The following is a 26,917-nucleotide window of genomic DNA, read 5'->3' on the forward strand; positions in this document are numbered from 1 at the left end:
TCCCATCCCCCAAAGATGACAAGGATCTTAGCATGGATTCACTGAAGACTGACCATCCATCTCTACTATTTAGCTATTATTTAACATTTTATTTTAAATTTTCTTTTAATTATAATTTGGAGACTATTATGATTTTTGCAGTTGACATCTATTTAAACACTTAAAAGTCATTTTACGTACTCACCACTGTTTCTTTTCTTTGATTTTGCTTTTTGTCTAGTTGAAATAAATCATTTAGTTCTTTTAGTGAATGGTCTGTGAAAGTGAAAATTGCTCAGTTGTGTCTGACTCTTTGTGACCCCATGGACTATGCAGTCCGTGAAATTCTCCAGGCCAGAATACTGCAGTGGGTAGCCTTTCCCTTCTCCAGGGGACTTTCCAACCCAGGAATTGAATCAGGGACTCCTGCATTGCAGGGGAATTCTTTACCAACTGAGCTTTCAGGGAAGCCCTATAAGTGGTAAATTTTTCAAGTGTTGTATGTGCAAATTTGTCTTTATTTTAATAGAATTTTTTTCATGAAGTTAACAATTCTAGGTTGACATTTATTTTTCATCAGTACAATAAAGTGTTTACTACATTGTCTTCTAGAATCTGTTTTGTGACTAATGAAAATTTCTCTTGTTGTGATTGTCATTTCTTGGTAAATAATCTGTGCTTTCTCTCTAAAAGTTCTTTCTCCAACACTGAGTCATGGAAAATTTAAATTTAGAGAAAACTTGGGAGAATTTTATAGTATACACCAGAATACTTTAATATAGATTCACAATTGACATTGTACTGTTCTTGCTTTATCACATTTCTTTCAATTTATCCATTTCCTTACATCCACTAAGCCATCTTCAAATCTGAAACATTTCAAAGATACAGATGTCAGTACTCTTTCCCCCAAATACTTTAATATGTACATCATTAACCAGAGTTCCATATTTATTTGTAGTTCTTTAATTTTTTTCTTTTGAAATAAAGTGTATAATAAAATGTACAAATACTAAGTGTACCATTAATGAGTTTTAATAGATTCAGTTCTCCCATATTATCCAAATCCTTATCAGGATACAGAACATGGCCATCACCCTGGAAACAACCCTTAAGCTCTTTCTGGGATATCCTTACCCCTTACTCATCAGTGACAACCATTCTTCTTCTTTTTTTGAAGATGATAATTTGGCTTGCCTTAAAACTTTATTTTTTTGTTACAATGTTTTATTGTTTCCAAGATATTTTGTTTCCGCCCCCCACAAAAGACTTTAGGGGTGGTGTGATATTTTTCACAAAGGCTAAAATTCAGTGGTAGCATTTCAGATATTAGCGTGCATGAAGGCAGAAATATTTTGCAGTAGGACCCATCATCTTATTTTGTCTTCTTTTTAAAGAAAATTTTTTGTTGCAAGATATTTGCTTCATAATATTTTGCTGGTTTCTGCCATACATCACGGAGAAGGCAATGGCACCCCACTCCAGTACTCTTGCCTGGAAAATCCCATGGATGGAGGAGCCTGGTGGGCTGCAGTCCATGGGGTCACTAAGAGTCAGACACAACTCACTTTTACTTTTCACTTTCATGCATTGGAGAAGGAAATGGCAACCCACTCCAGTGTTCTTGCCTGGAGAATCCCAGGGACGGGGGAGCCTGGTGGGCTGTCGTCTATGGGGTCGCACAGAGTGGGACACGACTGAAGCGACTTAGCGGCGGCAGCCATACATCAACATGATATGTGATTTTGGAGCATATTCTCTTTTGGTAGAAGTCTATTCCACTCAGCAGAGTGTTTTTGAGATTTATCCATATTGTTGAATGTATAAGTAGTTTGTATCAGTTTGTGACAAAGTAAGTTACATTGTATGACTATACCATATTTTGTATATACTCTCTCCTTCTGATGGAGATCACTAGTGTTTCCAGTTTTTGGCTAATGTGAAAAAGCTGCAATGAACACTGTTGTAGAAATCTTTCAGTGGCTCTACGTCTTTATAACGCTCGTATAAATTCCTATAAATGAAATTGCTAAGATACAGAATAGGTGCATCAATTTTTTTCATCTCCCTAAAGCCACTGAGGAGTTAGTAGTATGGCACACACAAGCTGTGCCCAAGCTGAAGAATACCCCCCAGCCTTGGAAGGGTTTGTTGTTGTGCAGTCGCTAAGCTGTGTCTGACTCTTTGCGACCCCATGGGCTGTAGCATGCCAGGCTCCTCTGTCCTCCACTATCTCTTGGAGTTTGCTCAGATTCATGGCCATTGAATCAGTGGTGCTGTCTAACCTTAGAAAGGAGCTACTAGCCAAACTGCACAGAACTTATCCAAGAGGGAGACATTATCTTATTAGCTGGAATTGAAGCAAAGTTTACTATCTTGGAATACTTCTAAGGAGGGAGACGTTCTCTGTTTTGTTATCGGTTAGGAAACAAATCTGCCCTCTGACCTGGAAGGCTACATTATCTCTAGCTTGCAAAGCTGTTTGTTCAAACATCCTTGGAAAGACTGAGGTGTGTGGAAATACCACAGAGAATCCCCACCCCCACAACAAATTCACCTCACACATCATGCATATGTGCATGCTAAGTCGCTTCAGTCGTGTCAGACTCTTTGCGACCCCATGGACTGTAGCCCACCAGGCTTCTCTGTCCATGGGATCCTCCAGGCAAGAGTGCTAGAGTGGGTTGCCATGCCCTCCTCCAGGGGATCTTCCCAACACAGGGATCGACCTTGCGACTCCTGTGACTCCTGCATTGCAAACAGATTCTTTACCACTGAGCCACTGGGGAAGCCCCATCTTACCCATCAGATTCTGGCAAATTTCCCCAAGGAGATAACACTCCATCAGCCATCCCGATTAATCCAACCAATGTAGGCTGTGCCTTCCAGGCTGGTTGGGGAAAGAATGAGGCATTGTGCTCTAGAGTGTTGGAACAGAATCCTGAGTTTTCAGAACTGACATGTTTAACCGCATTAATCCGTCAGCGCCTTTGTCCTGATCATTATCCAGGAAGGAGCTGAGCCCTTTCTGAGGACAGCTGCCGTAACGCTGGCATCAAAATCATGGTGTCAGCCTCTGTTGGTAGAGATCAGGCATCTGGGAATTTCCCTGAGGGGCCTGGCTCTGAGTGACCACAGCCACTTTGGTTCTGCCAGCCTGGCTCTGAGACAGCAGTAACCAAAGAGCCTTATAGAGGTGTGTGGACAGGAGGAGATGAGGGATGTGGGCCAGAGAGTCAATATAGTGTAAAGAGATTTTTTGATAGAGGGCGCATCTTTATCAGAGCGCAGTGGTCCAGGGAGCTGGGCTCAAGATACTCTTGAGTTTGTAGGGTGTGTGGTGTGGCCAGAATCGGCCAGGAGCAGGCAGAGGCATAACCCCTTAAATGTGGCTCCCCTCATGTGAAACAAATGGGTCAGGAGTCATGAGCCTGACTGTCAACCATAACGCTGGCATCAAAATCATGGTGTCAGCCTCTGTTGGTAGAGATCAGGCATCTGGGAATTTCCCTGAGGGGCCTGGGCAGGTCAATCACGCCACAGTTCATTTCCACCATCACTGGCCCGGAGACTGGTGTTCCCACTCTGCCAGAGTCTGTAGTTCTCCACATGGCAGACCAAGAGTGTACTTACGTGGAGGAACCGAGTCATCTGATTTCCTCCGGCCAGAGGAGTGACCACAGCCACTTTGGTTCTGCCAGCCTGGCTCTGAGACAGCAGCCCAGTGCACTTCGGTTGTCAGCTTAGCCACACGCCAGGGCACCAAGCCTTCGGGGAGTCTTGGGGAACTGAAGACCCCAACGAGGCTGAGATTTCCTTTAAGCTGTGAAGTAGAGTACAAAGCCGAGGTGCTTCTGGCAAAGTCCCTGCATTCTTTCCTTTAATTGATTATAGTTGATTTACAGTATTGTGTTAGTTTCAGGTGTACAGCAAAGTGATTCAGTTATATATATTTCAGATAATATAAGAATATTCTTTTCCGTTATAGATGTTGAGTATAGTTCCCTGTGCTATACAGTAAATCCTTGCTGTTTATCTATTTTGTATATAATAGTATCTGTTAATCCCATAAGTAACCATAAGTTTGTTTTTTATGTCTATGAGTATATTTCTGTCTTATAAATAAGTTCATTTGTATCCGGTTTTTAGATTCCACATGTAAGTGATAGCATATGATATTTGTCTTTCTCTGACTTACTACACTTAGTATGACAATCTCTAGTCCATCCATGTTGCTGCCAAGTGTCATTATTTCATTCTTTGTTATGGATAAGTAATATTCCATTATATCTATGTATATTACTATATATGTATATATATCACTTCTTAATCCATTCATCTCTTGATGCACACTTAGGTTGCTTTCAAGTCTTGGCTATTGTAAATAGTGCTGCTATGAACACTGTGTCTTTTTGAATTAGAGTTTTCGTCTTTTCTGGGTATATGCCCAGGAGTGGGGTTGAACGCCAGCATTCCTGAATATACCATTTCCATTTGAAGAGCAAGGCTTTTTGGTCCTTCCTGCCTTGTAAGTCAGGACTGAACTACTTACCCAAGACCAATGGTCCCACGTTCACACATTTTCACATCTCTCACGGGAAAGCAAAACCCAACACAAAACCCCGTGTGGTTCCTTAATTTCCTCTGGTAATTTCAGGTGCCGTATTTTTTAAAAATATTTATTTATTTGGCTGCATTAGGTCTTAGTTGTGGCTCTCGGGATCTCTGATCTTCATTGCAGCATGTAGGGTCTTTAGTTGTGGTATCTAGTTCCCTGACCAAGGATCAAACCTGGGTGCCCTGCATGGGGAGCGTGGAGTCTTAGCCACTGGACCACCAGGCAGATCAGGCACCTGGGCATTATAGTCGCTCAGGCATTATATTAAATATAAGTGAGAGGGTTTTGTTACAACTGCAAGAGTACAGAGATTATTTAATGGCAACTCTCCACATCAAAGTTGAGAATGCCTCCTGAATTGGGCACAGTATATTATCCATGTGCACATTTGAATTTACATGAAAATACTTGAAAAGGGAATAAATTGATATATAACCACAGCAATAATCATTCAGTCTAAGGCACCAGTGGAAGTTTATTTTCTAATTTTTAAAAAAATTTTCAAAAGAGGATCATCTCCTATAGTCTACCAAAGTGAAATATAGCTCAGAATCAACCTCACACTGCTACACTGGGAGTTAAGAAGTTTGCCCCAGTCTTGTGAACTAATGTCTCAAAAAATACTTGAAAATTACTGATATATAAGTTTTTGAAAATTATATTTACAGCTCTAAGTAATTAACTTTATAATTTTTTTAAGAAAAAAAGAAAGGACATTCCTGGACAAGAAGACCAAGGAGAAATGTACATCGAAAAGGTAAGCAGTGAAGTGAAGTAGTCACACCTGTTTAGTTCATAAGGCCCTGCTTCCCGTATTCTTGCAGCCTTCAGTCTCTTGAGGACAATAATAGTTTTCTAGCTAATGTGTCAGTTAGGATACAGGCCAGGACACTGTAACAAAGAGACTGCCATATATGTTGGCTTCAACAAAACAGTTTCTAGTTCACGTGTGCAGTAGTGCAGAGCTAAATAGTACAGACACTGCTGTCCTCAATATATGGCTTCTTTCCTAGGTCAAGAAATTATTATTAATTTGGAGAGATGTTCCAAAGAAGCCTAAATGAACAAAGCAGACTATATGTGTATGTGTGTGCAAGTGTGTGTGTGTTAAATATATGTATAAGCATTATGAGTTTTTATACCTCTATAAATCCTTATTTATACATATTTATCAATCTATATATAGAGGGAGAGACAGATATAGATACATGGAAAAATTAATGTCAGTACATCCAGAAGAACATATGCAGTAGTCATTGGAATATAGGTGATGTTTCTAGTTTTATGTTTTTTAAAGTTATATGTATAAATTCAAAATATTAAACATGTTCAACTATTGTAATGGAAGTGTCATTTAAACAGCAAAATATGCAAAAAGAAAGGTCTAACAGGATATCTTTGAACAAGGTAACTGTGGCTTTCTCCAGATGGTGATATTTGAAGCCATTTTTATTTTCTGAGTTTTCAGTAATGTATATGTATTACTTCTCATCAGACCCATGAAATCTTATTTATCTTAGTAGCAGTTTAAGGAACACTCTTTCTCTAGACAATGAGGACTAGACTTCATTTTCCATGTGATTTCCAAGGCTTTTTTTGGCCACACCCTGTGTCATATGGGATCTTGCTCCCCTGACCAGGGATCAAACCCACACCCACTGCATTATAAGCTTGAAGTCTTAACTACTGGACTGCCAGGGAAGTCCCTGATTTCCAATATTTGAGTCAGTAGGTCTATGTAGAGTCCAGTGAAAATTTATTATTTGTCACCAATCTATATATCTTATGTTCTTGCCAATTTCCATGGCTGCCCTATTAGTGAATGTGTATAATATTGTTCAAAAAGAAAAAAAAAAGTGGTTGCATCCATTTTAAGAATGATTTATTTTCAAAACACTAAATATCTGTATTTAATCCTTTTAACATTTTCACTTAGGTCTTTGTGTCCACAGATCAATTCTAAACCACATTTTCCCCTAAGTGTAGTGAAATCTTGTACACAATTTAAAAGTCATCCCTCATAAATAAAAAGTGCTCTGGACACCTGCTTGAGATCCCTTGCCATAACTTTCTTTCTTGTCTGAGTGCACAGTTCAGGGGGGTTCAGAATTAAAACCATTACCTGTTGCTTTTCTTTTTGGATATTTCTGAATTGAACTTTTTGTTTTCAACACATGGTCAATAGTAGATTGATACGTTTTAATGTATTTTTACAATTAGACAGCCATAAGGTATGGTAGCTTGTAATATACAACTTATAGAACACTTTTGAAAAACTTTAACACTTGACCTTCACAACAACTCTGTGATGAGACGGAATAAGAGTAGCAGATCTATGTTATGGAGGAAGAGACAGAGAGAGTTAAATGGATTTTCATGGGTTTCTGGCTCCTAATTGGCATTTTCCCCACTGTCTTGTACTCTCTCTCGTAACATTTCTCACTTGCTTTTCATCTCACATGTCAGCTGTTTTTTGTTTAACTCTGTATTTCCCCCTGCCTAGCCCTAGACAACAGCAAAGCTGCTGGCCAACCGGCCCCACGTGGAAAGAAGGTGAAAATGAGTCTGCAGAAACCTGCCAAGATCAGGAGTAAGACTGTGACACTTCTATTTTGCCCTGAAGGATCAATAGAAATTTTGCTATGCTTTTGAGGAACACAGATCCTCCCCCGCACATTTTTTTTCCTACTCAAGCTTACCAGTCAATTTGACCACCATGAAATCTAGAAAGCAAGCCCATTTGAAGCCAGCTTTATAAATTGTTTGCATTTATATCATAGCTCTTATCTGCCCAGGATCTAAATTTTTTTTCCTCTTAGTTTTATCTGTTTTCACAAAAATTCCTTTATCTCACATGTTTGGTTTATTAAAATGGTTAGACTTTATAAATTGTAAGTAGAAAGCAAGTTCATTCTTTCATTGCCCTTTCAAATCAATCTTCTATTAGTTAAGTTTTTCATATTTGGGAGCAGATCATAGAGCTTTCATGTTCCCTTTTAACAGGAATAAAAGTCTTTTCCAGTTATTGAAGGTCCTTTCTAGCCTTGTATTAAGACTAGTTTTTTCTCCAACTCAAAGCACCTCCACTCTTTCCTCCTGAGTAAGCTTGGTCTGAAATACCTATGGTGAAGAGGCGGCATAATTGCAGTCTTTTCTCACTCTCTCTTGGCTCTATTCCTGCTCAGGAACTGCTAGTCTGAGTCATTCAGGATTAGGAAAGTGGATGAGAGAGGAGAGATCAGATGTGGTAGCATCTTACCCGGCAGGCACAGCTGTGAGTTGACACTGTGGAGAAAAGCCCACAATCACTAGCTCTTTTCTCCATGAGATGCTTTCATCAATTGGTGGTGAGGGAAGAGGTGAGGTCAGGCCATGAGCCTGAAGTTTTGGGAAAGAAATATAGTCTGTATATGAAGGCAGATTTAGTACCTCCATAACCTGTTCCATTGAAACTTTGGATGTCACCTACCTGGTTCAGTCCATTGCCTTCGGATGTGGGGATCTTCCTGCTCGGAAGTAGGGTGACCAACTCAACCCAGTTTGCTGAGGACCTTCCGAGTTCTGCCGCTTTAAGTCCCACATCTTGGGTGCCCCTTAGTCCTGAACAGACTGGGGCACTTGGTCATGCTTTTCGGCACTTAGTAATTTGTTCTCAACTTTTGGGTCTTAGTACTACTAAGATTTGGAGAAAACAGTATTAGATTAAAAATCGTCACATTTACTTCTAGGGGTTAATACCAGCCGTTTGGTTGGTTGCCGTTTAGTCTCTAAGTTGTGTCCAACTCTTTGGCGACCACATGGACATAGCCTTCCAGGCTCCTCTGTCCATGGGATTTCCAAGGCAGCAACATTGGAGTGGGCTGCCATTTCCTTCTCCAGGGATCTTCCCAGCCCAGGCATTGAACCCACATCTCATGCATTGCAAGCAGATTCTTTACCACTGAGCCACCAAGGAAGCCAATACTAACCATAACAATTAAAAATAATAATAACTTTAGATTATAATCTCCCATCCAAGTCCTAACCAGGCCTGACCTTGCTTAGCTTCCAAGATTAGGTAAGATCAGATGTGTTCAGAGTGGTATGGCTATAGACCTAGATTATAACCTGACTGCTAGAATATATATTAGGGCTTGTTATAGAGCTTCAGTGTTATTAAATGGGTACTATACCCTGGGGACATAGAAATAGTTAAATCCTGCCTTGATCAGCCAATCTGTTTTGAAAGTAAAATACAGTAGTGTTATATTATGAAGCAGTGGGTTTTAAGCTCAAAATTTCCTTTTACTAGAAGCTCTAAAAACTAGAATGGACTGCAGTGTATTTTATTGTTCTCCTTACAGATAGTAGGCTGACAGATTTGATGGCTTCTCTGGTGGTGCGAGTGGTAAAAAATCCGCTTACCAATGCAGGAGACATAAGACTTGGGTTCGATCCCTAGCTGGGGAAGATCCCCTGGAGGAGAGCTTGGCAACCCACTCCAGTATTCTTGCCTGGAGAATCCCATGGACAGAGGAGCCTGGTGGGCTACAGTCCATAGGGTCACAAAGAATAGGACTTGACTGAAGCGACTTACACACACACACACACACACAACTATAACACACCCATTATCCAGGAAAGGCATAACCAGTGAGCGACAGACAGAGAGAAAGAAAGAGCTCTACAGTTGCTGGACTGTCTAAGGTTGTGATTAGAGCTTTAGTGCCAAGCTGAGCTGGAATACAGAAGAGGCAAGGATGAGATATCTTGATCTCTTCTCATTGGGCTGTGAGCATGGACCTTTAGAAGAGGAGGGAGGAATGAGAAAGAGGGCCAGAAATATCCTGGTTTTCTAGAGTATTCTACCACTTTGGCATCTTAAGGGCTTCCCTGGTGGCTCATACAGTAAAGAGTCTACCTGCAATGCGGGAGATCCAGGTTCGATCCCTGGATCAGGAAGATGCCCTGGAGGAGGAAATGGCAACCCACTCCAGTACTCTTGCCTGGAAAATCCTGTAGATGAAGGAGACTGGCAAGCTACAGACCATGAGGTCACAAAGAGTTGGACACAACTGAGCGACTTCACTTTCTTTCTTTCTTTCTTTCTTTGGCACCTTGGGTGAGCGAGGAGGTGAGGAGAGCCTTGAGAGCCATACCTGGCTGGATGGCCTTCTGCTGTGTGGTGGACCCACCTTCCAGAGGGAGAAAGTGAGAGGAAGTCAAAAGATTAATCCACCTCTTTAAGAACCCCATTTCTACCTTTTTAGTGGTTCTCCCTGGCCCATGGCTATTACTTTTATTCTATTGGATTGGCCAAAAAGTTCATTCAAGGTTTTCTGTACATTTAAAACCTGGACGAACTTTTTCGGGCAACCCAATACTTTCTTACACAAGTTTATAAATCTCTGTAGGCCTCTTCCTTGAGCTCATATTATCCTGTTAAATAATAACAGGTGACCACTTGCAAGGTTGTTGTAAGTTGTAGACCTTCTGATAAAGTCTAATCATCAAGATTTGTCCCATAGGGCCATTTTGATCTTGAGGAATTGAAAATCTTTTCAGTAACTGCTTAGTCTTAAGACCAGAAAGTAAAATTATTCTGCCAACCATTGGATCCACTTTGGGTTTGATTGAAGGAAAGAGTCTTTTTACTTTGCTGGTCTGATATATGCTCATAATCTGCTTAGAGTTTATTGCACTTAGGAAGGAGTAGCCTGGAAAATATTTCTTCTTGGAGTCTGAATTACCCTTCCCACCAGATGGCGGTCATTGGATGGTGGGCACTGAACTCAGAAAGAAGGAAATGAATTTATCTTCCTACCTTAGAAAATAAAGCACATGTGAATGATAGCAAACTTTGAGATACATATCCACAGCCAATTAACTTGTAAATGGCAGGACAGTCTCTGCTGCAATATTTACTGAGTCCATTCTTAGTTACTATGTGAAATCAAGGTTTTGGAGGACTCTTGGTTAGCATTCTTCTCTTTCTTAGTTTCTTAGATTCCAATATCTTTGTCTAAGCTCAGGTGGACAAAACTCTTGGTTACATTACTAACACTATTTGTACACTAAATGTACAAACAGCTTCATTCCAGGTGATGTGTGTAACATGTGTCTCACCTGCAAAGCCTGCCATAGGGTTTCCTAGAACTCATTTCCCTTAATTGTGCATTAAACAGTTAACACATGGTTGCTTGGGATATAAGTAAAATGCTGATATCAATTTCTTGTTTGTTTTACTAATGTGTGACAATGAAAAGTAAAATATAAGTCTAAAACTTGCCATCTAATTCTTGGTAGCTTAAAGATTAGGAAGGATATATTTTTCTTTGTGCATTAGATAGGCTTCTGGGAAATTACATTTCAGTGGAAATTCTGAAAAGTACTAATAGATGCAATGGAGCTGCGTGTTGATTCTGTATGATTCTGTTTTTCTATTTCCTCAGGGAAAAGGAGAGGCAGACCCCGCTTTACTCATAATAACAGAATCCCACAGAGAAGAGCTAAGTCAAGAGGTAAGGAAGAAAAAGGAAATATTGTCTCAATAATTAGGCAGCTAATTTCCTGTTTTGCACTGTGTTTTTATTGATAAATCCATTTCCCTAATTGCTTTATGCAGCTTTACTAACAGGAAAAGTTTACGCTTTGGTTCAAAATGTGCCTGGATGAAAAAGAAGATAATTTCACAAACAAGAAACTTGGTGACAGATCTAAACCAGACCCCGTGGGTCCAAGGGCTATCACAGTGATGTTCTCCCCACTGAACTGATCACTTTTAAGCCGGAAATAGTCTGTTTGCACATAAAGGGCACATACACAACCCACACATAATTTAACCGGCCCTTCTCTTGCTACACAGAAAGTCAGAGGTTGCACACCATGGATAGCCTGGAGTGGTGGTCAGAAGTCTGTCATCCTCTTCTGATTGTGTGGGCTTGGGCCTGTCACTTGACTGCTTTCCCTTCAGTTTCTTCATCTGTAAACTAAGAGGGTGAATGAGGCCAGCCATCTTTCACAGCCCATCCCAGGTCTCCTAGTCTACTATCTCAAAACTGGACCATGGACAGCTCCCCCTCCTCCCACCATGGCTCTAAAACATCGACTTGCAGGGTCAGGATCAGTTACACAGCCTCCTTGAGCTAGTTTATTCAAAGACCTTTCACCCCCGCTTCTGTGGACTCAGTCTCCAGCAGCCCTCTCCCCATGTAACTTGCAGATTATTCTAGAGCTTCCTGAACTCCTCTTTTAGTTAAGGAGAGTGCTGATATGAGAAAGAAGCGTGAAACAAAGCAGAGAACACAAAGAGAAGGCAGACGTCTCCTCCACTAGGTTCCCCCATCATTGCCCTCTCTGCTCACTCAGCCAGACCTGACATAGAGAGATGCAAGTAGGCTCTCATTTTGCTCCAGCTACGTAACTGTGGTGAAATAGTTGGAGGATTCCCTTCAGTGACGAAAGAAAGAACTTTTTTTTTTCCTTTTGGCCTTGAGGCATGAGGGATCTTGGTTCCAGGACTGGGAATGGGACCTGTGTCCCATGCATAGAGTCTTAACAGTTAAACTGCCAGGGACGTCCCATGGCTCCCTTCAGAACATGAGGCAGCTATATGCTTCATTGTTGTATGAGAATCAGTGAGGCTGACTGGATTGGGAGCTAAGAGTTTTATTGAAGCCTGATTTTTTTACTAACACATTCAGTTTTGTGTGAAACTTGAGGGATGAGTTAGAGGTGGATATTCTGTAGTCATGTATCGAAAATGTCACTTGGAAGAAAGGCTTTGACTCTAGTGGTAGTGGTTTAGTCACTAAGTTATGTCTGACTCTTGAGACCCCATGGACTGTGGCCTGCCAGGCTTCCCTATCCATGGGATTTCCCAGGCAAGAATACTGGAGTGAGTAGCCGTTTTCTTCTCCAGGGGCTCTTTCTGACCCAGGGATCAAACCCATGTCTCCTGCATTGCAGGTGGATTCTTTACCAACTGAGCTACCAGGGAAGCCCTTGACTCTGGAGATTTGTGGTATAAAGCTTTCTACATCCCTTCATACCTTTATAAGAACAAACTCAACATGGGAGAAGTGGTACAGGTGCAACTGAAAATGAGACCATGAAGGAATCTTCTCTTTCAGGGAAAAGAAAGTACACATATGAACGTGTGGATTTTCACTCTCAGATAATTCCTGTGACCTGTGGTAAGGTGAAGGGAAAGTTACACAAGAAGAAATTGAAACACGGTGAGTTTTAAGGTCTACTATGCAACGCCTATCTGAGGGAATCTTGAGAAGTCATGGGATTACCTATGTGAATTACACATAGTTGAAGGAATGGGGGCCACCATTTCGCTTGAGAAGGAGGAAGGGATACCTAGGTTAATATTTTCATACTTTAAGAAATCACACACATTAGGTGCTCATTCCCACGTGGACATGTCCACAAGGGACGAGGCTCTCAGTCCCTACCTTCATGTCCTTTCTCCCTCGGGATGATTATCACCAGGGCAGGTGCTTGATATAATGAGGACCAGCAAAGAATTCAGAATCAGATAACGTGAGTCCCAGCCTCTCCTGTGCCAAGAGGAACTGATTCATCTGAGTAGAGAATGGGACCTTTCTGAGCCTGAAATTCTTCATCTAAAAAAGAAATCGTTAAAACCTACTTCATGGTATAGCTATCAGGAATTAATTTACATAATTGATATAAAGTATTAGTAAACAACTTAACCGAGATACAATTCACCACTCAGGGTGTACAATTCAATGTTGAATTTTGTTTGTATATTCACAAGATGGTGTAACTATCACCACAATCGAATATTTTTGTCAGAATACTTTCCCACTAAAGGAAACTCCATGTCTCTTAGTAATCAATGCCCAGTCTCATACTCACCCCACCACCCAACCCTGAACTGGCTAATCTATTTTCTGCTCCATAAATTGGCCTATTCTCAGTATTTCATGTAAAATGGAATCAGGTAATGTGTGCCATTTTGTGACTGGCTCTCTCTCTTATGATGACAATTTCAAGGTTCATCCATGTAATGGCATTATTAGTACTTCATTCTTTCTTATTGCCACATAATATAATATTCCATGGTATAGATATACCATATTTTGTTTAGCTATTCATCAATTGGAGAAGGCAATGGCAACCCACTCCAGTACTCTTGCCTGGAGAATCCCATGGACGCAGGAGCCTGGTGGGCTGCCGTCTACGGGGTCGCACAGAGTCGGACACGACTGAAGCGACTTAGCAGCAGCAGCATTCATCAATTTGGATTGTTTCCACTCTTTTACTATTACGTATAATGCTATTTTGAACATTCATGTTCTAGTTTTTGTGTGAACAGTCTTTAATTCTTTCCAGTATATACCTAGGAGTGGAATTGCTGGTTCCTGTGATAATTCCATGTTTAACCCTACTGAGGAAACATCAAAATGTTTTCTACAGTGGCTGTAATACTTCATCTTCCCACCAGCAGTGTATGAGAGTTCCAATCTCTCTGTTTCCATGCCAATACTTGTTATTGTCTCTTTTTTCTAAGACAGCCATCTTAGTGGATGTGAAATGGTATCTCATGGTTTAGCTGTGCTTTTCTGTAATGACTAATGACGCTAACATATGATTATCTTTTATAACATAACCTAAATTTTCCATTGTATAGCATTTCACAGTTACTTTTAATACCAGCTATCCATGATTTTGGGGATGGGAAATCTCTGCTCAACAATGCCATTGAACTGGGTAGAAAGTGTGATAAAGGGCACAGATGCTGCTATGGTGCCATTCTGAGCCACAAGGTACCCATCGGAGATCTCAGTCTCAACCCGAGTTTCTGCTCCCATGGGCTCAAGGTCCTCTCCCTGGCAAATTGAAATGCTCTCTCACTTCAAAGTCACTTGCTTTTCCTTTTTAGGTGATTTTGAAATACTTTTAAAAGCTTGATTTTGATGGTAATTATCATTTTTGTTGTTGTTGTTGCACATCCGTTAAAGAAATGTTGCCACAAGGCAGTGAATCTCCTGTGAGGGGATTTGGAGGCTAGATGTGGGGATTCTGAAGCCTGAAAGGGGAGGCCAGACTCTTCTGTTTTAGATCTTGAGCCTAAACTGGGTGTGTCCAGGATCCAGTGTGGTGGGAGCCCGCCTTCTGAAAACAAGGAAGGCTGAAGATGAATTTACCCTGGTCTTACAGGATCCTGGGTGAAGTGTATACAGAGTGAGAACGGAGACTGGTTCACCCCCAGGGAATTTGAAATCAGAGGCGGCCACGGAAGATCAAAGAATTGGAAGATAAGTGTTCGCTGTGGAGGGAGGCCCCTGCTATGGCTGATGGAGGTATTCTGGGGGCCAGGACAGATGTGACTTTCCTTGTTGTTCCCCAAGAATAAGGTCACTATTTGCTCACAAAATATTTGTTGACTTATCACGAAAGCTCAGATGCCTCTGAGTTTATCCTCTCACCTGGGGAGAGTGTTCCACATTCCTAACCTCAGTACAACATAGCACATCATTGCTGTGAAAGAGGCAGGAAATTCCACTGCGTTTGTCAGGATGGAATAGGAGTTTGGAGGAGGGAAGGATCGTTCTGACTCAGGTGAATGTAGTCAACTTTATGCACTGGAAGAAGAAGACAGTTTACAATCAAACAGGTAGGAAAAAGGTATTCCTGAGAAGGAATGATGTGAAAACCAGAACCATGCCTAGTGGGTTGAGATAGACATACTGTATATAATAAGGCATAATCCATCAATTCAATTGCAATTGTTTGTAGACGAATTTAATGCCAGGCTAAAGTGTTTAAACTCATAGACAATGCAGAATCAATGAAGTCTTCTGAGATATGAAATGACATGTTTAGAATAGTGTCTTATATGGCCAAGGGACACTGAAATGACTCCAGCATCTTTTCAACTCAAGAAACCTACACCCAACACGCAGTGTTCAACTCAAATGCTCTTCTTCCCTGAATATTCCCTGACCCACTTGGCCCCGACCACTTCTTCCCTGAGCTTTCTCAGCCCATTACTAAGATCTTCTTATAGTTTTACTCTTATCCTTTCGCGCATTGTTTTTTCTGTGTCCATCTTTGTGTGTCCAAGATTGTTGAGAATATCTGACACCCAGTAGGCATGGGATAAGTGTATATTGATTGACAAGCCTTGGTATATGGACTCAAGCTTGAGTGACTGGTAGGAATGGAGAGCGGGAGAGAGGTGTCAAAGAGATTATAAAGGAAAACCTCTTAAAACTTAAGGGGAAAAGCACAAGAAGGGAAGAATGTTCTAAAGATGATTTTTAAAGTGCCACTGATTGAATTTAGGAGAAATACAAGTGAAGAGAGGGAGATGATTTCTCATTTAGATACCATGGCTTTGGGCCGACAGTGGGGCATCCAGGTAGAAATATTTGGGAAGAGGTTGGGAGTGCCAGACTCATAGGCAAACCATATACTTGGATCTTTTTATCTTTCAGAGAAGATTTCTCCATAATCCTCCAAGGAAATATGGCAGGAGAAAAAAGGTGATTATTACATAATTTTCTAGAAATTCCCATCACATAATCGATTTTGCATGCACAGTGTGTTATTTTGTGGTTTCTAAACTGTGTAACACCCTGCTCCCACCTTTAAAAAACTTTTGGCATATGCCTTCAGTGTTGCTTCTTTGAACATTATGTTGTTCTGGATGGCAAGGTCTTCTTGATGGCAAACCATTTGAAATAGAAGTGATAAGGAGCCATCAAAATAGGCCTCATGGATGTGCTTTAGCTACAGATGCAGATGTTGTCAAAATTGTAAAGGCAAGCATGATTCTGGAACATGCAGAAGTGTATTGTAAGAGGGTGATAAGGTCGTCTTCAAATCAAACCCAGATTTTTAAAATCAGTATTACTATTTCCTAACTTTAATGAAATCTAATGGAGTGAAAGCATGTTCACAGTCATTCAGAGAATCCCAGTCTAAGATTGTCTATCTTGGTCCATATACCATTTTGTAAGATAGGCAACAAGAAACATATTTCTTTTCTGATCATTTGTATCCCCTTCCACCCCTTAATAGTCTACACACAGACATACTCTTTTTCAGGGGGCCATTATTGCCCTTGATGAAGATGGTGCTGTAGGGTGGGAAGCTCTTGGGAGATCAGTGGATTGTATAGGAAGGGCTGGCCAAGAAAACTGGTTACTTTGATGCCACTCTTTTGCTGTGCAGACCTCCCTTCTGTCTGTGAAAGTGATTCCTTCCTCTATGGAGACAACAAATATGTAAGGTGCAGTGTAGATTCAGGACACGGAGATGGCTTTTCCAAGTTTGGCTATGAATGAGAACTTGAAAACAAGATGGAGGTGAGAAGTGCCGTTCTTATGTACACATAGAAATGGCCATTCAAGGGACTTCCCTGGCGGTGCAGTGATTAGGTGCACCCTTGCAGTGCAGGGGGCATGAGTTCAGTCCCTGGTTGGGAAACTAAGATCCCACATGCTGCATGGTGCAGACAAAATAATTGAAAAAAAGAAATGGCCAATCAAGACATTCACAGAACTTCTAAGACAGGTCACACGTAGTTGGCCCATGGGACTTCATTTTCCACTGGGAATGTGAGATCCAGGACCTGACGTTATCTGAGGTTCTGGACAGTTGAAACTCTAAGTCCTTGGGACATTTCACCTGCTGGATTTCCTACAGGGAACTATTATTTGCCCTACTTAGTGAGTATCTTGAAGACCAGCATCTGTATCATTCCCCAAGTGCTAAGAGTTACTCAGTTAGTTTACCCGAGTAAGCTGGCATCTTCTTAACAATAGATTCTACCCTTAGTCATGGGTACAGCACTTTCTGGCAGCAACCTGCAGTTACCTCTTCATTTTGCATCTCCCTCTGCACAACAGCAGATGTTCCCCAAGTGGCAAACCTCAGGACTCATTACTACTCCCATGGGTCTTCTGTGTTTCTCAGAACCTCTTTTTTCCTTAGCTTTGGGAATCTTCAGTGTCACTCTCAGCACTACATGATGGCTTCCTGGCTCCTGACAAAGGTCACTAACACCTTTTGATGACAATTGCAGTGTTGTAAAATAATTGCAGGAGATAGTGGAGGACAGAAGTGCCTGGCGTGCCACAGTCCATGGGATCATGAAGAGTTGGACATGATTTAGCAACTGTACAACAACATTCCTCTAGAACAATCTTTTTAATGTTGGGTAATATTTGCTTAAGAAAAAAAAAATTTGCTTAAGAGATAGCAAGTAATCTCTTCCTAAGTGGAAAAAAAAGTATTAATAGCTCAGTCGTGTCTGACTTTTTGCAACCCTGTGGACTGTAGCTCACCAGGCTCGTCTATCCATGGGATTCTCTAGGCACAAATACTGGAGTGGGTTGCCATTTCCCCCTCCAAGGGATTTCTTAAGTGAAATGATACTCATTTATTCACTTATCCAACATGCAATTATTGAATGCTTACTAAATGCCCAATGGTCTTCAGAAGATTAAAACAATATCCTTGACCTCAAGGATTGTTTCAACTTCATTGCCTAACATGGAAGAATAACTAACGGGGTTATTGTTTAGTTGCTAAGTTGTGTCCCACTCTTGTGACCCCATGCACTGTGGCCCACCAGGCTTTTCTGTCCATGAGATTTCCTAGGCAAGAAGACTGAAATGGGTTGCCATTTCCTCCTCCAGTGGATCTTCTTGACCCAGGGATTGAACCCACGTCTCCTGCTTGGCAGGGATATTCTTTACCACTGAGCCACTTGGGAAGCAGTGAGTTTAGAATGGGCAATAGAAAGATGGGCAGTGACATAGCCACCTCTCAGATCATTGACACTGGATTACACTTGTCCGTGACCACTCTGCCCTGGGCTGGAGCTCAAAGCTGAGGCTGCCTGTGTCCTAGAGCAGTGGTCCCCAACTTCTTTGGTACCAGGCTACTGGTTTCATGGAAGGCAATTTTTCCATGAACTAGGGAGGAGGGATGGTTTCCAGAGGATTTAAGTGCATTACATTTATTGTGCACTTTATTTCTATTATTATTACCTCAGCTCTATCTCAGAGCATCAGGCATTAGATCCCAGAGGTTGGGAACCCCTGCCCAAGAGGGATGGAGGCCAGGTCATTCTATTGAATATTGGAAAGCAATGTAAAGCTAGTGGGTGGTAGTCAGTTACCTTTGAAGAGTCAGCTAGCTGACTTCTTGGGATTTGAAGGGAGGGGAGAGAAGGGTGACCTTCTGGAAGAAGAGCTATAGCCCTGGGAAGTTTGGGTACATTTTATCATTGAGGCTGTGCCCCAGGAGACCTGTGACAGGCAGTGGCATTTTCCTCTGAGACGTTTGCATGAACTCCAGGACTCTGGGCCCCGTGGTCACCTGGGTTGTTGATGATGAATCTTCGGCCTGATACTCTCACTGCAGCTCCTTTTGGTGGGATGGCATTTTATAATGCAGAGAAAAGTGCCCAAGGGCCTCTTGAAGTAAGAAAACCAACAGAGCTCCACCAACTCCATCTGTGGGAACCAGGGCTAAAGTCCCCAGATGGCTCCACCTTGCATCTAAGAGCCAGGGAATAGAACTTGCATTGGGCTGAACAGTGGTCCTTTAGTACTTTTTTATTTTCCAAGTAGATACAGTTCAGTTCAGTTCAGTCCCTCAGTCGTATTTGACTCTTTTCGACCCCATGAATCGCAGCGTGCCAGGCCTCCCTGTCCATCACCGACTCCCGGAGTTTACCCAAACTCATGTCCATTGAGTCAGTGATGCCGTCTAGCCATCTCATCCTCTGTCGTCCCCTTCTCCTCTTGCCCCCAATCCCTCAGCATCAGGGTCTTTTCCAATGAGTCAATTCTTCGTATGAGGTGGCCAAAGTATTGGAGTTTCAGCTTCAGCATCAGTCCTTCCAATGAACACCTAGGACTGATCTCCTTTAGATACATGTATCCACAAAAACAGGTGTGAAGTAATGGGTGAACAATGGCTTGAATCCCTCCAGTGACTGGTATTTAAATAAGTGACGGATGCATACATCACATTCAGTATTGTCATTTAATCTTTCTTTTCTGCAGAAAAGAGGACCAAAGTCTCCTGACAACACCTTAGATAACCTTTGTGTAAGTACTAACTCCCACCTGTGAGCCAGACTAAAGCAGGCCTTTCCCTCGGCACCTTCTCTGAGTCATCACCGCATTTCCCTGAAGCACGCTCACACTCAGGTGGAGTGTGTCGCCCTGTGTGATGAGCAGGGCACAGCAAATACATCGCCCACCTCAGATACATGGTTCTGGCATTGGGTGTCTTAAAGGATGAAAGCATCCTTTCCATTTGCGCAGTAGAAACTTTCCCATTTCCTCTTTTCCCCTTGAAAGTGCAAATAGGAGACAGAGCTTGAGACCACTGGGGTCTCTAGAGCCTGGGCTTGAAGTAGTAATGGGCACAGCTGCCCTGCAGATGGGGGGTAAGGAGGAAATTAGAGGGAGAGCAGCATTTTAAAGAAGGCAATAGAGAAGGGAAGAAAAATCCCAAACTTCTATTCCAAGGTACAGGGAGAGCGTGATGGTTTTAAGCATCAACCAGAAGGAACAGGCCAGGTGAAGCTGGCAGGTTAAGGTTTAAACACTGTCATGGATCCTGCCTGGAAAATCCCATGGATGGAGGAGCCTGGTAAGCTGCAGTCCATGGGGTCGCTACAAGTCGGACATGACTAAGCGACTTCCCTTTCACTTTTCACTTTCATGCACTGGAGAAGGAAATGGCAACCCACTTCAGTGTTCTTGGCTGGAGAATCCCAGGGACAGGGGAACCTGGTGGGCTTCCATCTATGGAGTTGCACAGAGTCGGACACAACTGAAGTGACTTAGCAGCAGTATGGATCCTTCAGAGAAATGCACTTGGGGCTAGCGGGTTCTTTATGGAAGCCCTGCATCCAGTCTTGAGGGAACCATCATGGTGCTGAGCTGGTCACCATCTAGCAAATCACAGGGCATTTTAACTCAAACTGGTACCATGTGATTGGCTGCTTTGTGTGTCCGTGTGTGCTCAGTCACTCAGTCATGTCCAACTCTGTGCAACGCTATAGACTGTAGACTGCCAGGTTCCTCTGTCCATGGAATTCTCCAGGCAAGAATACTGGAGTGGGTTGACATGCCCTCCTCCAGGGGATCTTCCCAACCCAGGGATGGAACCTGCATCTCTTGCACTGGTAGGCGGATTCTTTATCACTGAGCCACATGGAAAGCCCTTTTGATTCCTTTCGCTGCAACAACATGGACATTTGCAGCAGAGTCACCTTTGCACAACTCCAGGGGGCAGCACTCAGGTGGGAAAGTACTCAGTAATGCTGATGCATGGCATCCAATAGAGGAGGGATAGTCAAATAGCTTTACATATACTTTACCTCCAAAATAATGCCCCCAACAAGATTTAGATCTTATTTACACTCTTTCTGACCCTTGGCCAACTGAAGGATTCTTCAGTCATCTAAACAATGCTGGAGTCCAGTGTTTGTGTGGCTTGTTTGGGATGGACATCGGTACAGAGGGTCAGGTCTCACAGCCCATGGCCAAGAGTCCACAGGGAAGAGGAAGCAACTGTTCCAGCAAGAGTACCCTCACTGCTGCTACTCAGTTTTCCTGGGACTGATTGTTGCTATTCAGTCACTCAGTTGTGTCCAACTCTTTGCGACACCATGGACTGCAGCATGCCAGGCTTCCCTGTCCATCACCAACTTCCAGAGCTTGCTTAAACTCATGTCCATTGAGTTGGTGATGCCATCAAACCATCTCATCTGTGGTCCCCTTCTCCTCCTGCCCTCAATCTTTCCCAGCATCAGGGTCTTTTCCAGTGAGTCACTTCTTCACATCAGGTGGTCAAAATATTGGAGCTTCAGCTTCAGCATCAGTCCTTCTGATGAATATTCAAGGTTGATTTCCTTTAGGATTGACTGGTTTGATCTCCTTGCAGTCCAAGGGACTCTCAAGAGTATTCTCCAACACCACAGTTCAAAAGCATCAGTTCTTCAGTGCTCAGCCTTCTTTATGGTCCAACTCTCACATCCATACATGTCTACTGGAAAAACCACAGTTTTTACAAGACGGACCTTTGTCAGCAAAGTGATGTCTCTGGGACTGATGTTACAGGACAGTTCAGCATTGACCTAAACCCCATACCTTAATAACAGACTTTGCTCTGACTAATACTCAACTTGGGCTGCAACTAAGACCGAAGTATTGATGCTTTTGAACTGTGGTGTTGGAGAAGACTCTTGAGAGTCCCTCGGACTGCAAGGAGATCCAACCAGTCCATTCTGAAGGAGATCAGCCCTGGGTGTTCTTTGGAGGGAGTGATGCTAAAGCTGAAACTCCAGCACTTTGGCCACCTCATGCGAAGAGTTGACTCACTGGAAAAGACTCTGATGCTGGGAGGGATTGGGGGCAGGGGGAGAAGGGGACGACAGAGGATGAGATGGCTGGATGGCATCACTGACTCGATGGACATGAGTCTGAGTGAACTCCGGGAGTTGGTGATGGACAGGGAGGCCTGGCGTGCTGCGATTCATGGGGTTGCAAAGAGTCAGACACGACTGAGTGACTGAACTGAACTGAAGACCTTTGGAAAATAGCATTGCTGGGATTCCAACTTAGAGGAAATTCTGTTTATCAGTCTAGGCTAAGACTTGGACATCAGGATTGTTTAAAAGTCCCCAGATGATTCTGATACACAAAATTACCCATTCTATGAATTAAAGAAGAATACCAATAGCTGTGCCCCACCTGGACAAACTGATTCAGACTTCTGGCACTGGGACCAGGACATTAATATTTTATATACACCGCCGTGAAGGTTCTAATGTGGAACTGGTCTAGAAACAAAGAGGTAGATAAATCTACTAAAAAATACACAAATGTGAGGTTCTTAGGGACTTCTCTGGTGACTCAGTAGTAAAGAATCCATCTGTAGTAAAGTAGTAAAGAATCCCGCAGTAGATGCATGTCCGATTCCTGGGTCGGGAAGATCCCCTGGAAAAGAAAATGGCAATCTAGTCCAGTCTTCTTGCCTGCAAACTCTGTGGACAGAGGAGCCTGGTGGGCTACAGTCCATGGGGTCAGAAAGAGTTGGATATGACTGAGCAACTGAGCACACACGAGGTTCTTAGACATTGATTATATCTGTTATTCCTTGTTCCTCTGGGGAGAGGGGTCATTACTTTCTGGGGAATGATGATGGCAATCTGTGAGTGTTTACACTGAAGGGAAGAAGCATGGTCCCGTGGCTCCATGCCAGAGCAGTTTCAGTCCCCAGTTGGGGATGTCTTTGAGGATGCCCCAGAACACTGAAAGGGAGCTTTAGGCAAGATGGTCCTTGGGGCTAGCACTTCCTCATGTATGGCCATTTCAAAAACAAAAGAAATGGCCAGAATCCCAATTCACCCAACACAAGTAGCTTCATGCAAAAGCCCAGAATAAGACTCAAAATAATTGTTAAAATAATCTTGTACTACTTTCCACACTAAGAAGTTTAATCCACCGTATTAAGTTCTCAATATATCACCCTCCCAGCAGTCAATTTAATTATTGTGGTATAGGCAAACACATGTAGCACTTTATTTCCGGACTTTATTTTATCTCTCATCTGCAAGGTAATAAATTCCCATAAAATTACCTTGTTTTGCTGCTAGTCTTTCAGTGTTAGATTCTCTGGTTTTACAGGGAAGACTTTTTTGGTCTGACATATAGGCTCTTCCTCATCAATTTCATTGCAGAGCACATTTTCTTCTTCTGAAATGCCAACACCATGCTGTTCTTTAATGTCTCAGGGAGAACCACATGCGTCCATTCAGGTTCATACAAAGGCAGTGGGCTCTTGACTCCCAGAGTGCTGGCCTTCTGGGGTCTCACTGGGGATATAGATGTTGTTTTACCTTCTAGCTGGGAAACTCAGATGTGTGTGAGACCTGCCGGGATGGAGGAAAGCTGTTCTGCTGTGACACTTGTTCGAGGTCTTTTCACGAGGACTGTCACATCCCGCCCGTGGAAACTGAGAAGTGCGTGAGATGCTGCCCCTCCCTTCTGATTGGGGCCCTTCCCTCTGGCCACGCCCACTCTCCCTGCCTAGTTCTTACTATGTCTGGATGGGGAAAGAGTGGGCCCATGGGTACAGGGTCCAGCGGTATGATGCAGAGAGCTGCTTCAAGATGCAGGCAGTGGCAGGTGGATGCTTTTTGCCACTCAGTCTCCTCTAGGACACTGAGGCTGGTAGCCAGGTCCTTTGTCCACCAAGCTCCTGTCCTTTGCTAGAAGTTTTCCAACCTGACTCCTGGTCACAGGGGTGGAAACACACTTGTTTAGTGTTGTTGTTGCTGTTGTTCAGCCACTCAATCGTGTCCGACTCTTTGCGACCCAGGCTTCCCTGTCCTTCACCATCTCCCAGAGTTTGTTCAAACTCACGTCCATTGAGTCGGTGATGCCATCCAACCATCTCATCATCTGTCGCCCCCTTCTCCTCCTGCCTTTAGTCTTTCCCAGCATAGGGTCTTTTCCAATGAGTTGGCTGTTCTGTGCTTATTCAGAAAACAAAGGAAGCATGGGCTGGTTCCCTCATTTTGTCACATTATTAATGGGCTGAGGGAAGCCGGAGGACCCCAGGGGTAAGGCCCAGTTTTGACACGCAGGCCGGGCGGACAGGATTCCTTGTGCTCCCAGAAGTGGGCACAGAAAGGAGAGCCCCCCACTGACTCTGACACCAGCTCCACACACTGTAGTGGGGGTCATTGACTCAGACCCCATATGGTAGTCTTGGAGACTCTGGAGGTCTTCCTTCCTCCCCCTTCCTCCCAGAGCTGTGCCCACCAATGTTCCTGAAAGGAGAACGGTGGCAGACATGGGAGTGGCAGGTGTTTCTGGGGACCTTGTCCTCGATCACTTATTCCCGGCCCCGCAGGGACCCGTGGAGTTGCACCTTCTGCAGGATGAAGGAGTCTTCAGGAAACCAGCAGGGTCTTGGGGAATCTGAGGTCCTGGCGAGGCTGATGCAGTCGGAGGAGCAGCTGGTAGGTCAGACGGGAACCCAAGCCTTCCCAAGTGTGAAAAGTCAAGCACAGGGTAGGGGGAAGGCAACCACAGGGTGAGCCATGACTCAGTCACACTCAAGTCACACCAGGACTTGTTCGCAGCCATTGCACGTCTGTGTCCAAGAGCCATCCCCATCTGGGGAAACTTCCAGAGACTGGTATGAGTCATGTTTGGCCTGGGGATGTGTATGGGGCTCAATGTCTCCAAGCTGCTTTTTGTTGACAGCTTCCTTCTTTTGCAGAAATGTGAGTTCCTCCTCTTGAAGGTCTATTGCCATTCAGAGAGCACCTTTTTTGCGAGGATTCCCTATTATTATTATGTAAGTAACCACAACAAGGGCTCCCCAGGTTGTGCTAATGGTAAAGAACCCACCTGCCAATGCAGGACACAGAGGAGATGTGGGTTCGAGGAGATCCCCTGGAGTAGGAAAGGTCAATCCAATCCAGTATTCTTGCCTGGAAAATCCCAAGGACAGAGGAGCCTAGTGGACTCCAGTCTAGGGGGCCACAAAGAATCAGACACAACTGAGCACACAGAGATGCACACTGATCATAAGTAATCACGACCAACAGTGATCACAGGTGCCATGATGTTCCCCCAGCTGGAAACCGGCACCTGTGATAGTCGAGGCTGGACTCCCACAGGAGCAAGAGAGTGAGCTCCTGTTATCGTTACCTTGTGTTTCTACCAGATTTGATGGGAATCCACAAGAGGCACACGTTGAACTCTGCCAGTAATGCTCCCAGTGACTTTTGTTTTTCCCTAGATGAAAGAGGCTTCTAAAAACCTCAAGGAGCCCATGTGGCTGGACAAGATCAAGAAGAGGCTGAATGAGCAGGGCTACTCCCATGTGGAAGGGTTTGTGTGGGACATGCGTCTCATCTTTCAGAACCACAGGGCATCTTTCAAGGCAAGTGGCTCTCTCTGCTTCCATTTCATTTTCTCTTCCTTTCTTAAAATTTTATTTTATTTTATTTGTTTTCGGCTGCACTGGGTCTTCGTTGCTATGTAAGCGCTTTCTCTAGTTGAGGCAGGTGAGGGGCTACTCTCTAGTTGCAGCATGGGGGCTTCTCATTGTGGTAGCTTCTGTTGTTGTGGAGCACAGGCTCTGGGCGCATGGGTTTCAGTACTCAGCACACAGGGTTAGTGGCTTCATGGCAACAGGAAAGGAAGTTCACTGAACTAACACAGCCACCCTGTACTATTTGCACTATTACAAAGAACACAGATTACTTTTCTGATTCTCACTGAAATCAATAACCCAGCCAAATAAGTAAGAGCTCCCAAGTGTGGTCATCATTTTCCATTCCTGTCCTGTTAATATGAAATAATCATGCTCTTAAGAAAGCATAAGTTACTCTGGGCTGCATGAGTTTTTAGCATAACCTGGTTCACATAACTCAGGATGTCAAAGATAAAAGAGCCTTGATCGTCCTCAGTTGCAGGGTATCCAGTGATATTGATAATAAAGATCATTATTTTTTTATCATTTTATTATTTTTTTCCAGTTCAATGATTTTGGCCAAATGGGGCTTAGACTGGAGGCAGAATTTGAGAAGAATTTCAAGGAAGTGTTTGCTCTTCAGGAAACAAATGAATAATGGAATAATGGATGTTGTTGGTGTCCTGGAAATTCCTCTTTTGGCCAAATGTCTCATTCCCCAGCTGCATGAAGGGTTGGCTGCTGATGCCACCCCTCCCCATAGCGCTGCCTTCAGCCAAGTGGAGCCAACTTCACCTGGAGGTGACACGTCCTTGGCCTGGGGGCCGGCCTCCAGTCCACCCAACCTTGATGCTCTGTGCATCCCATGGGATCAGGCTGGAGCCTGTCTGAATATCCATCCTTAGCTTTTGACCCAATACTGTCCTGCTTCCCTCATTCCTTTCTAGCAAAGAAATACAAAATAAATTACTTACGTAAGAGACTTTATTGCAGAGTCTGTTTCTAGGGAACTCAACTTAAGATCATGGTCCTAGCAAGCAGGCTAAGAATGGGCTCTGAAGCTGGATCACAGCCTGTTAGGTAGTGTATTGATGGTCGTGCTCTAGTTGTGCAGTTGCTAAACATTCACTTGTAGGAAACTGGATGAGATAAAGGCAAGAAGGTATACAGTGGGTGAAATTCTTTGGCATTTACAAAAGAATAAATGGTGACTAAAAAACTGGATTTTGGTGGCTATCATTGAGTGCCCCTAATATATTGAAAAGAGTAAATGGCAGGCTTAAATCTCTTCAGTTCAGTTCAGTTGCTCAGTAGTGTCCAACTCTTTGCCACCCCATG

At 43.2% G+C, this 26,917-nt stretch overlaps 1 protein-coding gene across 22 annotated transcripts in view; it reads left to right on the forward strand.

Annotated features, from left to right (window-relative positions):
- SP140 (SP140 nuclear body protein) overlaps positions 1 to 26,562 on the forward strand; it is an 81,265-nt gene extending 54,703 nt beyond the window's left edge. For 20 of the 22 annotated variants that reach the window (XM_027515654.1, XM_027515683.1, XM_027515646.1 and 17 more), the window contains 12 exons: positions 5,298 to 5,354; positions 7,101 to 7,187; positions 11,029 to 11,097; positions 12,709 to 12,813; positions 14,771 to 14,913; positions 16,051 to 16,098; positions 19,636 to 19,680; positions 23,494 to 23,609; positions 24,506 to 24,614; positions 24,878 to 24,955; positions 25,403 to 25,546; positions 26,145 to 26,562. In XM_027515654.1, coding sequence (XP_027371455.1) covers positions 5,298 to 5,354; positions 7,101 to 7,187; positions 11,029 to 11,097; positions 12,709 to 12,813; positions 14,771 to 14,913; positions 16,051 to 16,098; positions 19,636 to 19,680; positions 23,494 to 23,609; positions 24,506 to 24,614; positions 24,878 to 24,955; positions 25,403 to 25,546; positions 26,145 to 26,237 — 1,094 coding nt within the window. In that variant the 3' untranslated portion in view covers positions 26,238 to 26,562. The remainder of the gene's footprint in view (positions 1 to 5,297; positions 5,355 to 7,100; positions 7,188 to 11,028; positions 11,098 to 12,708; positions 12,814 to 14,770; positions 14,914 to 16,050; positions 16,099 to 19,635; positions 19,681 to 23,493; positions 23,610 to 24,505; positions 24,615 to 24,877; positions 24,956 to 25,402; positions 25,547 to 26,144) is intronic. The other 2 variants (XM_027515694.1, XM_027515703.1) reach the window with 2 other exon arrangements.
- Positions 26,563 to 26,917: the final 355 nt, after the last annotated feature.

Source organism: Bos indicus x Bos taurus, chromosome 2 (assembly GCF_003369695.1).
Source record: "Bos indicus x Bos taurus breed Angus x Brahman F1 hybrid chromosome 2, Bos_hybrid_MaternalHap_v2.0, whole genome shotgun sequence".
NCBI classification, from domain to species: Eukaryota; Metazoa; Chordata; class Mammalia; order Artiodactyla; family Bovidae; genus Bos; species Bos indicus x Bos taurus.